This window comes from Astatotilapia calliptera, chromosome 14 (genome assembly GCF_900246225.1).
Source record: "Astatotilapia calliptera chromosome 14, fAstCal1.2, whole genome shotgun sequence".
Classification (NCBI taxonomy): Eukaryota; Metazoa; Chordata; class Actinopteri; order Cichliformes; family Cichlidae; genus Astatotilapia; species Astatotilapia calliptera.
Genome location: NC_039315.1, coordinates 23,861,416 through 23,876,514, shown reverse-complemented (window position 1 = coordinate 23,876,514; position 15,099 = coordinate 23,861,416). Strand labels below are relative to the sequence as shown.

The 15,099-nt window shown below is 38.2% G+C and overlaps 2 protein-coding genes across 2 annotated transcripts; both read right to left on the bottom strand.

Annotated features, from left to right (window-relative positions):
- Positions 1-1,938: 1,938 nt before the first annotated feature.
- On the bottom strand, positions 1,939-5,328 carry pglyrp5 (peptidoglycan recognition protein 5). Its single transcript, XM_026193313.1, has 4 exons — positions 3,893-5,328; positions 3,592-3,787; positions 3,388-3,506; positions 1,939-3,142 (listed from the first exon to the last, which is right to left on the bottom strand). The coding sequence occupies exons 1-4, from the start codon at positions 3,903-3,905 to the stop codon at positions 2,967-2,969; spliced, it is 504 nt and encodes a 167-aa protein (XP_026049098.1). The 5' UTR covers positions 3,906-5,328; the 3' UTR covers positions 1,939-2,966.
- Positions 5,329-5,384: 56 nt separating this feature from the next.
- Positions 5,385-12,857, bottom strand: polr2i (RNA polymerase II subunit I). Its single transcript, XM_026193314.1, has 6 exons — positions 12,670-12,857; positions 12,461-12,515; positions 8,958-9,031; positions 7,221-7,295; positions 6,009-6,060; positions 5,385-5,710 (listed from the first exon to the last, which is right to left on the bottom strand). The coding sequence occupies exons 1-6, from the start codon at positions 12,729-12,731 to the stop codon at positions 5,648-5,650; spliced, it is 381 nt and encodes a 126-aa protein (XP_026049099.1). The 5' UTR covers positions 12,732-12,857; the 3' UTR covers positions 5,385-5,647.
- Between the last annotated feature and the right edge of the window lie 2,242 nt (positions 12,858-15,099).

Genomic DNA, 15,099 nt, shown 5'->3' with positions numbered 1-15,099 from the left:
CACCTACACCATCCTGGTTTAAATGCATTTAAGTTAGAATTAAGCTGAGCACGCTTTGGCACGATACATCAAGTTCACGTGCCCTACTTGCATGTTACTGCAGTGCCAGATGTATGTATTCCTACTTAAGGAGGAATAGATCATTTAAAGAAAACCACATCATTATATTTTACATTGTGCTCTCCTCTCCAAGCAGAAGTCAGATTGCTTTTCTTCACTCTAAATATGTGACTGTCAATAAATCCTGCCAATAACTTTCTGCTATGATGCCTTTCCATCAGAAAGGGGATGAAATAGATCTGGTGTAAATGAATGTAAGACAGGGATATGAGTTTTTCCTGCTTGTTTTATTGTCTGAATGGCCTTCACCTCTCCATGTCACACCGGTACAAACGATAAGTTCACGTGAGGTTCCTGAGTGATGTGGGCACTCCTTCAACCACAAGAAAGTGAAGCAGGGCCTAAGGGGCGATGAGTTATAGCCTTGTGTTATTTTCTATTCTACAAACAGCAGCAGGAGTGAACAAAAGGTCATCACACACACACACACACACACACACACACACACACACACACACACACACACACACACACACACACACACACACACACACACACACACACACACACACACACACACACACTGCAAATTCATATCAGGTTTTATAATTTAATATCTAATATCTGTTTTTTCACCACTTGGAAGGGGTGACACACAAACTCAATGCCTTTGCATTACTTTGACTTAGTTTATTAAGTTTGTTGCTCAACAAACATTTAAAAAGATTCATGTATAGCCAGTGCAGTGATATCTAATATCTGTTCCGACAATGACAAGGTAATAATAATAAAAGAATAATATACATGCTTCTTGGTTGGATTATTGTTTCAAATTCTTCTCACAGAAGAAAGAAATCCATTTAATTTGATGAATCTATTAGAACTTACACAGCACTTCCCTTCCCTGTCTGAACACATTGAACTTTCACTGTAGCTGTGTCCTAGCATCTTGTTCAGTTACACTGATCATTGACAACAATAAAGTCTACTATATATTAGTCATGAAGACAAGGATTAGTCATACAGTCTAATACCTTTGCCATTTAGCCTGTTTGATAGGGCCCTCCTCCATAATCTGTGTGCTGCACAAGTGAGCACTTGTTGGGAATGTTTCTGGCACTGCAGAAAGCATGCATTGTTGTTTCAGCACTTACAATGCCCTTGATTCCATATCTTGTGTTGTTTACAGTGTTTTTTGCAGAGATATTTGAAGGACATTTGCATGAGAAAACAGGACTTGTAAAGATTGTTTGTTGTTCAATAATATACTTAATAATTATTCTGCGGTTTAACAAGTGTTGCTGCGATATGCCAGCATAGCTAACTGTGATAAAAAACTCTATTATTATTTTAATAATACACATATTCTATTTTTGTGAGCCCGTGGTCTCGCACACAAACGTTCTTTTTTCTGCCTCTTGCAAGTGATTATTTCACCTGAGTGGCAGATGTTTGGTCTTGTTCACCTTTAGTTTACATTACCTTGAGGTGTAGTTGTTCTTTTTGCACAGTTATGGCTACAGTCTCACGGGCTTCTGCAACTGTTATTTTAACTTTAATCTGTTTGCCAAAAACGAAACAAAACACTCAATAAACAAACTAAAAGATAGCTTAGACAAGTAGCTTCTTGGAATTTCTTACAGATATTGTGATAATATCATTATCATTAACTCTTCTAACTACATACTAAAAAAAACCCCCCTTCACCCTGTGTGGTGTTTGTGATAGAGAAAAAGAGAAAATTCCTCGCATACGTAAAAAAAAAAATCAAACAAACAATGAATCGAGTAATAAAAAGAAGCACTCTGACACTGCAAACCTCTGCCAAGACAGCTCAGTTTGTGTGTTTTTAACTTTTAAAGGAACAATATTGTGTTTTTATTGTATTCTTTTTATTTTCTTTGTTCTTTTTAAACGTCCTTTAAGAAAAAATTAGTTAAGAGAAATTTGACAGATGTTTACTTTATACATTTACATTACATTTTAGAGAAGTAGATAATGAATAATAGGTACTGATTTGTAAATAATGGGACATGAATAACTTATTATATAATAGGATACTACAATATATTTCTAACTAACTAGGAAGCTCATTGTCTTTGTCTCAATTCTCTCTTTAAATATAAAACACATTTCTGAGGTCAGCATAAAAGAAAGGCGGATGTGAAATTTAAAAGCCAAACTATAATGTGATATTTCGAATCCCCATACACCTGAGTTATTTCCTGATTGTTGCCAATACAAACAAAGGCAGCAGAATTTTAAGTACAACTTTAAAGATACAAGACATTTTATAAAAATTTGACCTTGTAGAAGAGGTCAGAGGTCCACAATAACTTAGAATCCCCATATATTATTCCCTATATGCCTATATGTTGTCAGCACTAAGTTTTAAATAGCTCTATATAGAATTTTCTTTTACTTTGATCTTCAGCTTAGTCTGCTGATCTCGAAGATGCAACAAATGTGACACAATTTGAAATCTTTACGGTGCTTTCTATATGTTGACATCACACAGCAATTATAAGAATCATAGCTTTTAAATTATAAGACTTTTTGTCAATTCTTAACCAATTAATCATTGAGTTTCCAGTTGCACTTCTAAACAGATAAAGCCTGCGTTATTCTCATCCCATGCAACGGCTCCCTCTGCTGTAAAAGAAAGCTCTGACAGGCTGTGAAAACAGACTCTTCCTGCTAACAGATAATAAAAAATATAATAATGTGCAAATAATATGCATATAATGTGACGAGGAAAAAAGAAACCTGAGCATTAGTGTCGGATCTAGAAAGCTTCTTCCTCCTAACACCTTGCTTACTTCACAGACGCTGGTCATGGGGTCTGTGTGCAATTTAAGGAAGGGGTGCAATTTCTCCTCAAAACACTGACAAATCGTCTGCGAGGTTCACGACGTGCTCCTCAGTCGTGGCAGTGCGGCGTAAAGCTTTTCTCCTGGACACTCTGTGTTTCCCAGATCTCTGTGTCCATACAGGCCAAACCCAGGCTGTAGAAATCCTGCGGAAACTCCAGACTGCAGCAGCTGTTTCACCGCAACGACTGCTTTTTCACTCGGCGTCTCATCTGCAATGAAAACAAGAAGTAGCTTTATCATTATATGGAGAATAATGTGCAATATCCAATGTGTGTGTGTGCTTGTTGTATTAAAATTACCCTGCTTTTATGATCTTTTCCTATGATACAAGGTGCGGTTACTAAATAAAGATTAACGTTTGTATTGCACACACAGGCCCAGCCTTATCATTTTATGTCTACACCCTGAACAACATGCTCTTGTATATGATACACACAAAATAAGGAGTGCTTACTGTTGAAATTCCCCATGAAGGCAATTCCCAGTGAGTCACTGTTGTGGTCCTTGGCATGTGCGCCCATCACACCCCAGCCACGACCCTCGAACACAGTCCCATCTCCAGCAACAAGAAAACTAAACATTGAAGAAGTACAGGTAAGCTTTGATAACAAAACCAAACATTTGCACACAGTTCTTGTGCACTAACAGAGGAACTCACTTGTATCCAATATCATCAAACTTTCTGTCTTTCATGTGGTATCTCTGAATACTGACAAGGCTGGCTTTGCACTCAGCCAGGCCTTTGCAGCTTGGGTAGGCAGTGTGGTGGATAACAACTCTTCGGGCAGGTCCTTTCAGAGCCTTGGTTTGTTTGGCAGCGGCTGCTCCCCACTCTTGCCTTGAAACAATGCTCACTGAAACAGATTGAAATCAATCAAATTGATACTCAGCATTCATAAAAGAAAATCTAATTAGTAAACCAGAAACCATCCTTAGTGCAAAGCTGTCTGTTTCCATACCTTGTCGGTCCATGGCGTCCCACAAAGCAGACTAACTCGTGGCAAGTAGTGCAGCTCCTTTATCAAAGAGCCTGTTTCAAGGGGTGTGGTTTTGGGAAGTACACCTATTATTTACTTAATGAGCACGAGTTATTTTCCCACTAGTTTTACCAGCCGAGCAATAATTTACAGTTGCCCAACAAGATGTCTGGAATATACGTGCTTAAAAAAGAAGGAAGTACAACACAGTATTTCCTGAATGTTGCACAGCTAGAGAAAACCTCTGATTTTTCACACGCATAACTACTAACTAACATTACAAAATCAGTAGCACGGAGGAAAAAAGACAAGCCGTGTCATGATCTTCAAATTTAGGAGTAGTCTGAAAACTGAGAAAGTCCATGAAGTGTCACTGGTGCTTTAAGAAACTGACTTGACTCATCAAAAATTACTCCCGTTTACTTGTTAATGTAATGTATTAGATGCATTTCCCAGTTGGACTGAGAGCAGACCTGTAGCTACAGCTCGGGTCTGAAGTTTGTATCCACTCATTGCAAATTACCCTCTAAATCCAAAACTTGCCATGAATTTCAGGGGAATTTTGGGGATTTGAATGACTTCTTTGGACTGTTCTTTTTCCAGGGTGGAATGATTGTACAGCATTTATCTTTAATTACTTTAAAACAACAACAGAAACCTAGGATTTCTGTCAACAACAAGACTGTGGACAGAAATCAAAGGTTTTCATCGCTACCAAAGATGAACACACTTGACACACACACACACACACACACATATATAACATAATGGGTAAAACCACATGGAGTTTGTAACCAAATAACAAGACGTGTAGATTACATTATCAAATTCTTATTAAAGTTGCCAACTGTACATTTATTTGGCTCATCTCTGCTGCGAATATGTTCAGCATTAAGCGAATGAGTCAGCTACAGTCTCAAGACATTTTGTGAATATTGGGGATGTGCACTGGTTACATGTGATTTGTGGTCTAAATTTTCAGCTGTTGTGACTCAAAGGAAAACACACAACCAGTCTTGTGTTTCATGGTTTTAACCTCCACTAATCATTAACAGTCTAGGCTGGAAACAGGAAGTGAATATCTATACCGACTTCTCTACTTGGAAGTCAGTTGGTTTGATTTGAAGGTGAACTTGTGTGCGAGTTGGCGAGGTTTCCCGGCCTATAGTTAAAAATATTTAGGAGCATTATCTGATCACTGATTCTTGCTATTCTCAAAAAACCCAGAAATACTGATTGAGTGACTCAGACCAAATCAGGAGTAATTCATTAAAAACAAACAAACAAACTCTAATAACTCTTTTATATTAACTGTTGTATCCTGGTTTTACATTTATGTGTTACTTAGTCTTGATATAACCTTAATTATGTAACAAAATAACAATTATTATACAAAAGATTCTCAAAATGTAGCCAGGGTGTCACTCAGAGATGGAGTGCATGAAGAGTTTCACAATTATTAAGACTCAAGAGATGTTTGAAAACATGTTTTAATCTAACAATACACATTTGAAAATGACAAGCGCTAAAAAGCACAACAGCAAAACTGATGACATTATATTCACAACATGGTGACAGATATGAGTGTCCATACAACAATAACAGAGGGGTCAGCAATGCTGCTATTTTATAAAGCCAAATGCATTCACTGTAGACACAGACCCAGATTGATACTGTACGAGTGCTGACAGCAACAGCATAGAAGCAAGTGCTAGACCTCTTTATTATCAGAAGGCTTCACTCTGTCCACCGGTGTCCACAGTGAGGCGCCGTGCACACGTAGTACAGTCGCATAGCATCCTGTGTGGGGAAACACACAAAAATGTGTCAGTCAAAACAAACGATTTTAATAAATACCTCTCTCAAATATATATTCTGGATTAATAATGTGGTGCCTTCTGAAAAGCAGGGGCTAAGAAGAATGTATTAGCTTTGTATTTTTGACATGGGGAAAGATTTTTTTATATTTTATTTTTATATATATATATATATATATATATATATATATATATATATATATATATATATATATATATATATATATATATATATATATCAGCTTGTGCAGATATAGAGAAAGCGCATAGGTTGCAATTACCTCAGCCTTCATACTGTGAGACTGGAAGAACACCGCCTCCTTGTGACCACATCTGAGAAGAGAAACGGTGAAAGAAAAACGTTATAAAAGTGTTACCACCATCAGAGCCACAACATCTCATTCCACAGTCCATTAAAGTTGAAATGGCTTGTGGAAACCTACAATGACCACCAACAGTTTATTTCAGGGCAGGCTGAACCTTTATCCAGATTTCCTCTGTCTACGGTGACCGTCTAAATAATTACTTGATATGTTGTTAGTGTGCCTCAAGGAGACATAAAGTAATTATAAAATGTAGACACACGAGAGCAGGGATGTGGTTAAATATAATGCTTTTACGCTGAGACCCCAGTGATGTAATCTACGCTCCATCCGTTTTGCATGACCATACGCTCAGTTAGTCTCACTGATTGATGACTATGTGCACCAATCAGTTTCAAGACATGCAGATTAAACAACGCTCTGCTGCTTAAATAAGGAAGTATGCTGTGTCAGTAATTATTGACTCTGCACTTATTTTTAGAATTACACATTTCACTTGCTACTTAAAAAGTGTATGGGTAACAATGCCGTTTTACAAATCATGATGCCTTTTAATAAATATTTTGCAGTAGAAGCACTTAGGAATTACAGACCTTTAAAAAAAACACAAACAACAACAAAACATAATTACTCCAAAATTGGATAAGCATTTTTGCAGCCAGGTGGTCAATTATACAGTCAGAACTAAAGTGGAAGATCATGAGATTATTATCATGAATGTAAATACAGAGGTTCCACAAAATGGTCTAAACGTCTGATTACACTCAAAAAGCAAAAAGCCAGATTCGATTTTGCCACACGCTCTAAAAGAGCCCACTCACATCAGGGAAAAAATATCTGGACACATGAAACCAAAATGAATTTGTACCAGAATGACGGGAAGAGAAAAGTAGTAGCTCATGACCTGAAGTATATCACATTATTTGTCAAACATGGTGGAGGCAGTGTTATGGCATGGGCATGTAAAGCTGCTAGTGGAACTGGATCACTGCAATTTATTGATTAAGCAAACAAGGCTATAGTCTCTGCTCGGATTCAGCTGAATCCTGAAAAACTGATTGGACAGCACTTCACAACGGAAGAGGATAATGACCCAAAATACCCTTAAAAACATCAACAGGAGGTGAAGCATGGGCGCTGAGGGAGGTCAGTAGGTATGGTAAAACTTACTTAGGGCAGGGGTGGTCTTCTGTTCTTGGCAGTGTTGGGTCCTGAGATACATCAGCGATGATTTGTGTGAGTTCACTGGGAAAAAAATGAAAGCATGAGGTTTAGAGCTCATCGACTGACATGACCTATGAATGCAATCTAAAATTCTAGTACTGTGCGCACTACAAAAGGAAGCCCACATGCAAAAAATGCTAATGTTTTTTCCTAAAGATTAGCCATTCAGTAGTGGCGCAACGGATCAAAAATCTCACGGTTCGGATCGGATCACGGTTTTAAAGTCACGGATCGGATCAATTTTCGGATCAGCAAAAATAGAAAAAAAAGACAAAAATTCTACTCGCCGTTTACTTATTTAAATATATTTTCCCTATTAAAAAACATTCAACTGAAGACTCATTCCACGCACTTATATAAAAACAAATTAAGGTGCAATATGGACATTATGGACCATGCTGGGCAGCCTCTGCATCCTCTGCACACAGCCATAAACAACCAGAGGAGTCTGTTCAGTAACAGGTTGCTTCTCCCAAAGTCAAGGACCAGCAGACTTAAAAAGTCCTTTGTCCCACACGCCAACAAACTGTTTAACTCCTCGCTGGAGGGGAAATGGGGACAGAGGAGGGGGGAACAAGTAGCTGTAGTGCCTTTTCACCGTGCAATAGTTTTTGTTAATATCCAACAGTGTAATAGACTCACAATACTTAAAATGTGCCGTTCCCTTGTATTCTAATTCCTATTTATCCCTTTTGTATTCTCTGTATTTATAAATGTGTATATATGGTATATTTCTGCTCACATTCTGCAACTTCTGTTGGTGCTGTGCTACTGGAAACTGAATTTCCCGGAGGAACCCATCCGAGGGATAAATAAAGTTTCATCTAATCTAATGTAATCTATAGGGCAGTACAGGGCTTTGTATCTACCACTCCGCTGTGATAACGAGCGGTCACGGTCACGTGGCTTTCCGTTGCCCTGGAGCTCCACCCATTTGTAGTTTGAGCAACAGAAGATGCCTGGGACAGTTCAGCCATAACTTTAAACTTTTCCTGCTCATACATGCTTGGAACGATCTTGTCACTGAAGTGGATGCGCAACGAGATATCATAGCGTGGATCAAGCACGTTCATCACAGTTTAAACCCCTTGTTTTGCACAACAGACGACGGCCTCCCGTCTGCAGCTAAAAACCCCACTAGCGTTAGTAATAGCTTTAGCCCGGTCGGACTGGGCAGCAAAGGGCTGCTTAAATGCCACAAACTCCTCTGCTCCGCTACTTGGACCGCTAGCGCTGGCCATAACTACCGCTTGACAGACTGACCATGCGCACCATACACATACTTTTTTTTTTCTTTTTAGAATCTTCGGATCACGTGCGTACCGAACCGTGGAGTGGGATTGGTTCGAATTTCGGATCAACCGTGATCCGTTGCACCACTACCATTCAGTATGTGTGAGTACACATAAAAACACTGCTTTGTACTGTCTGAAATTGTACACAGAAAATCTTTTGTACATATTTGGAGAAATCAATCAAATCTGTGTGGCTGAATGGGTCTACACAGCGCATTTAACCCTAGATGTCATAACAGTTTTGGTTGCATTCAGAAGTGCTGCAGTGATTGAATAGGAAGTTATCGCCCACTTTAATGTGTGACTCAGTCTGTAATGGAAAATGACGAATTATTCAAATTGAGGAAATAAAACATTTGCTAATTTATGTTGTATTGTGGTTACTTACTCAACCTCATGGGTGATTTTATTGACGTAGATACAGCTGTTGTCTGCCTCTTGTTGGTAGTCACAGTTCCTGCACTGTTTGAGATCAAGATATTTTTTTGTTAAAGAGCAGGACATTCAGTACAATAATTACAGACTTATTGTGGTACTCTTCTTGTATCACAACAATCTTCCTTTAAACTCTTCCATTACATATGGTTTTACAACGTTTTATACAATACATTACAATAAAATGTATGTCTTAAATCAGAGGTCGTTTGGAGTCGTTTATTATCGGGCCGCGAGAGTTGAGGCTCGGGTGTGAAATTTAGAGTTTTCAGGATTTTTATCGTTAACTTGGTTTCCCCAGATCTTTTCCCGTGTTGTAGTTGTGTGTCTTATTTTGAAAGCAATATTTACACGTTACCATAGCGAACAGAGAGCATTAAGGGGCAGAGAGGAGGACGTCACTCTCAATGTTGTTGGCCCATTTCAGGAGGACGCTGCTAATGAAGTTACACAATTACACAGTAAATCCTCATTTAATTATTATATTTACAAAATAACCCAGCTTTTGTGTCATTTTATTTGTTGTATTTATCCGCAACACCTTAAAGGCCGATCTGTGAAAATATTGTCTGATATTAAACCGGTCCGTGGTGCAGAAAAGGTTGGTGACCGCTGTCTTAAATAACTATTTGTCAGTCCGGAGTTTCTCTGTCCACTTAGGTTAGTATTTATCATCTATGTAACCACTTGGGGTACCTTAAGGTTCTGTATTAGGTCCCGTTTCATTATATATTTCTCTTTTTGGAACCCATTTTTAAAAAGTACAGCATCGACTTTCATTGCTTTGCAGATAATTAGCTTGTATTCAGGCTCTGGTAGTACTGTCTAAGTGATGTTCAATCATAGATGGAGATAAACTTGTCAAAAAACAAAAACGAACCAGAATTAATTTTTTTTTTTTCCTGGGCATCCCAATCATTAAGATGGAAAGGAGAGCTCCATCAGTCTTTGAGCTTTTTACTATCACCTGGTTGCAAGGAATCTTGGTGTGATATTTGACTGTGCTTTTAGATCTGCTGTTAAGACAAGCCTTTTTCAATGAGGGCTCCTTGGTAAGGTGAAGGCGTACCTCCCTCCACATGACGTTGTTTTTTTGTTTTGTTTTGTTTCAACCCAATTATATTTACTGTTTCCCAGTGCTGAACAATACCTGGCACCCACTCCATGACATGGCCAGTAACAGGAGAATGTTTAGTTAGAGACTGAGATTACCCAAATGCACCACTGAACAACAGAGGAAATTAGGGGTGGGTTTTGATAATCGATTTATCGATTAAAATCGATTCTAGCTTGGATAACGTGATATCGATTCATTAAAATCCTGAACCGATTTTTTTAATATTAATTTATTTTGCCCGAAACACCAGAATCTCAGGTTAAACCGCACTAAATTTCAACAACCACCAAACAGCTAAAACAGTAAATGAGAGCAGGAACACGGATTCTGCACAAAGATGTAAACACAAAGCGCGGACCCGCCGACGGATCAGAATCAGTGAGATGTCGCCTTTCTCACCCGACGGCACGGACACGAGCTGAAAGCCGACAGCTCGCTGATTCTGATGTTTCGGCAGGTCCGCGCTTTGTGTTTACGCCCTTTTTGCGCTGATTCTAAAGCTGTTAGTTTTATCTCTCTCCAAACAATATTGACTGAACCAGCAGCAAAGGAAGATCCAAACTACGCTTCACAAAAACATCGTCATGAATTCCCTCTGACTTTTGCCGTTTTTGCTTCCACCACACTTCATGCACAGCTCTCTCTCTCTCGCTTTCTCTCCGTACTTCAAGAACAGTTTCCCGTCTAAAAATCTGTTTTCTGCGTTATTCGCTTGCTTGCTACGCACAAGTCTACCGTTGTTTACAGCGCTGTCGGCCGCTGTTTTTTTCCCTTTTACTTACTTCCGAAAAGAAAACCTAATTTCTGCTGTTCAATAGGCTTCTGAACAAATGTAAACTTTTTAAAATTATGCAAAATGCAAAACGTTTAGCTGTGTCTGTAATAAAACCGCTGTAACTTCAGAGGTAATGTTCATTAATTAATGGTTTTCTTTCGTTTTTGATGTACTGCAGAATATTTTTATAAAATCCCAGCCCAGGAAAATCACCCTCATGTTTTTCTGTGTTTTATCCTCAGTTACTTTGACACAAAGGCATCTGCTGTGATGCTCACACCTTTGATAAAGTCTTGCGAGTGTCAGTTTCCTTTTTATAGATACAAAAATATGTAAATGTACTGATCTGAATTATAATATTTCTGACTGTCTGAGGCAAAATTTCCCAGATTTAAATTGAATCGAATCAAATTGAATCGAATTGGGACCTTGTGAATCGGAATCGAATCGATTCTAGAAATCAGTGATGATACCCAGTCCTAGAGGAAATCACTCCTGCCTGTACAACTCCTCCAACTAATGTACAGTACACCGTGCAATAGTTACATCCTCTACAGTGAAAATAATAAAGTTTTACAGCTGTTTTGCAGCATTTAAAAATTCGGTAATTCTGTATTCTGTAATATTCTGGATTTTTATAATTAAGCTATTTGTATATATTAGAGCTATTTCTTATATTTTGTAATATATCAAATTATTTAATTTAGTTTAGTCTCACATAAAACACCAGCAACTGCAACAATAATATGCAATAATCAGCCCAGCATTATCACAACCTTTAGAAAAAAAATCCCAACACCAAGATCGTAGACATCAGTTTTCAAGTAGATCAAACAGGGTTCCAAAGTTTTACAAAGCATTGGACTTTTGAACGTGATATGAACATAAGATATTCTGTTTTCAGCCTCGATGTATTTTTCACTTCTAATCATACACTAGACCAGTACGTCTGCAGCTTATGACAACACCAAACACAATGAGTTAGGGTACTAATTTCTGCCTTGCATTTCAAGCAAAAGACTGGGGTTGAAACTATGTCCATGGTTGAGATTATTCTGTGTAAAATCTGTAATTGCATTGGTTTGGGATGATTACAAACAAACTGATAAAGCATATTTTCATACATCTTTCCACTCACTACTATTGACCATGACAGAAAGGTTCCTTTCCCTTTCATCTCTAAGTGAGTGATGCTTGTTAACCTTGTCCCAAAATCAAAGGATTCAGCCATTCAGTTCTTATATATATATACACACACACACACACACACACACACACACACACACACACACACACACACACACATATTCATTGTATAGCGTCTACAGCACTTTGGTCAACTAGTTTTTAATGTGCTATAAACTCTGATTGTATTCACCGATTGTAACATAAGGGGTGTAAAATAAGCAAACTAAGAAAAATTAAAACTAAAGCTGTAATTTTAACCATTCGTTTTATAATCCGGACTGTTAGAAGAGTGTTGCTGTATCGTGGATTAGCTAACTTAAAAGAAAGTAGCACTAATACTTATTGGTTAACACACACGTGAGGAGCACAAACTTACGGCATACAGCAGGATGCGGTTCTCCTTGTCTTCTTTAGGATACAACATGTTGTTACTGGAAGACAAAGCCAAGTGGTTAATGGGTTTTCATTTCAATTATGCGTACGTATTCCTTCAGTTCATACAATATTATGTTAATGTGCGTCTAGCTTATCTTAGCTAGCCGGCTACGTCAACGTATACGTCCTCTAAAACAGACAAACGCTCACCATTCTTGACAAAACCGTATGCCAACAAATCCCGGCTCGTACGTCCCACCGTCTAAATCCATCAGAGAAACGATTTATTGTGGACAAAAGTAATGAACTCAATTAATTTCAAATGTTGTTAATGTCTACCGCCTCACTCCTCAAGTTTAAAAACAGACCATATGCGCATGCGTAAACGATTTTGGCTCTGCCTTTTTTTCCAAATAGCGCCTACAAATGGCTGGAGGACAGAATAGGCACTGATACACATTTGCAGACCTGTTGTATTAGTCAAAAGATGCACAGAAGTGAAGCAATGCATGTACAAGCGAAGGGTTTAAATTGCTTACTTAATTTTGCATGTGTCTAGGTTAGATGAGTGAACCCAGTAGACTTATTTTAAAAACATCACACATTTTCACTTCTTCTGGTTATTGTTGCATTACCGTAGTGTATTTACCTTACAATATAAAGCACCTCGGGGTGAATGTTGTTGTGATTTGGTGCTGCAGTATATAAAGAAAGTTGAACTGAACTAAAAAAAGAAAAAAAAGAATTGCTCTAAGGTTTTTGTTTTGTATTGTGCAAGTGTGTGTTGTCACCAAGCAATTCCACCCTCTCCTCCAAATTTGGTAACTAGTGTCTAAGAAACAAAGCAAAGCAATGACAAAAAGTTGACGACAATGATGCTAGACTCGAAGTTTTTAAATAGCAACCCACAAATTGAGTGCGTAAACTCATAGTCACTACATCTATCTCTTTAAACAGCCTGTGGTAAGAACAGCTTTCACACAGACCAGTCATCATAAAAACACAGAAAACCCAAACTCCATATTGTTCATAACCAATCCTATTCAAACCTTCAAGATTCATGTTGCATTGGCTTAAATGACTGGTCTTCATGTTATTTTGGTCCTCATCTGTGTGGTACTAGCTCCGTGTAATATAAAGACAAACCCAGTCAAAATCTAATTGACATTTTGACACTAATGTCACTAATCCGAATTAACCTTGGTTAAGTCAGTCATTATCGTCAGGCACACAGATGGCCCTGATATTGTGCGCAGCCAATTAGCACTGCCATGTCTTGTTGGACACTTGAAGAAAACAGAGCTATTATTACAATGTTATTAACCCATTATTGCCTCGTGTAACATATTTGATACATACAGTTTTTTAAAAAGTTTTTAAATGTGTTTTTTAGACTTTTACATAATCAGTGTAACCTTTTCCCCCTGTAAGCACAGATAAATTGCATAATACATTTTAAGCTATAAATTGCTTAAAAAATGCCGGACGTAGCAAATAGGACTTTTAAATTGTCAGAAGATTCAATAAATGTTCCATTTAAAAAAATATAGTTGTGCAAATATAAAACACATAAAACGTTTAGACATTTTATTTTGCACAACCTAATCAAATTATTTTAATATCTGTGTGCATTTTGTTGCAAGCATAGCAATGAGACCCTAATTCAAATTGACAGCAGACTTGGAAATTATAAAGTACTGTATCTTTTTTTTAAGGCTCGGAAAGAGAACTGATTTACATTTAAGCAAAGCAAGCAAGCATGCTATGAGTTTGAGACCATTATATTAAAGATGTCCCTTCACTTTGACATACAGAGCCAAAGAAAAAGAAAGAAAAGTGAGTGTTTAGAGCAGTCTTAAGCTTAAGTTTTGGCTCGTGTATGTTTGCCAAGTGCTGACTTCATTAGCTGTAACCAGCTTGGCCATGTTCAATATGAGCACCCACCACTGTAACAGACATATGATATAAAATAAAGAAAAGCATGGTGTGTCCATTTTTAAAACAAATGAATCGGAGATGGTATAACTGACACTCGAGTTAATAGGATAAGCACTGTCCTGCTTACGGAGGAGTCTCAGCTGTTACATCACGGGTGGAGTTCCCTGATTTCTTAAACTAAAAATTCATCCAGGTTCTAGAGAAGAAGGATGCCTTTCATGTTGCGCAGGCTCCTTTCCTTCCTCGTCCCATATCTATCCTATTGACTTAGGCTGCAAAGGGGATTAAACACTAATGTTACTAGTGTGCTGCCTGTTTTGCAATACTTGCTGCCTGTTATATATATATATACACTGTATCCCCTTCCCACCCCCGAGCCCTTGATCCCTGGGCTAATTCCATGAATCGTCCAAATCTAAATCCACTGATGGAGCAACGACACACACAGAGTCATGATGGGGAAACAGACAGAATGGGAGGGATAGAAAGGATTTCGTAATAAAACATGCAAATGCATGTCCGTCTCATGTGCAGTTGTGGCCATGGCAAGTTGATTTAAACATCCGCCAACAGCACGACCACAGGCCATCTGTGTGCCCTTTGTATGTTTCTGTCCAGATGCACCAGCGACCCAGTGTGCCAACTCATCAGAGGGGACTGTCAAGCCTGCCTGACGTCACCCATGCAGCCTCCGTAATCAAA

Excerpts from the sequence above, each read along its gene's own strand:
- pglyrp5 (XM_026193313.1), bottom strand. Across the intron at positions 3,507-3,591 it reads TTTGATGATATTGGATACAA|TTTTCTTGTTGCTGGAGATG; the intron begins GTGAGTTCCTCT and ends TTCAATGTTTAG. Across the intron at positions 3,143-3,387 it reads CTTCATGGGGAATTTCAACA|ATGAGACGCCGAGTGAAAAA; the intron begins GTAAGCACTCCT and ends TTTTCATTGCAG.
- polr2i (XM_026193314.1), bottom strand. The coding sequence starts at position 12,731 with ATGGATTTAGACGGTGGGACGTACGAGCCGGGATTTGTTGGCATACGG. Across the intron at positions 7,296-8,957 it reads AAAATCACCCATGAGGTTGA|TGAACTCACACAAATCATCG; the intron begins GTAAGTAACCAC and ends TTTTTTTCCCAG. Across the intron at positions 6,061-7,220 it reads GAAGACCACCCCTGCCCTAA|ATGTGGTCACAAGGAGGCGG; the intron begins GTAAGTTTTACC and ends TTCTCTTCTCAG.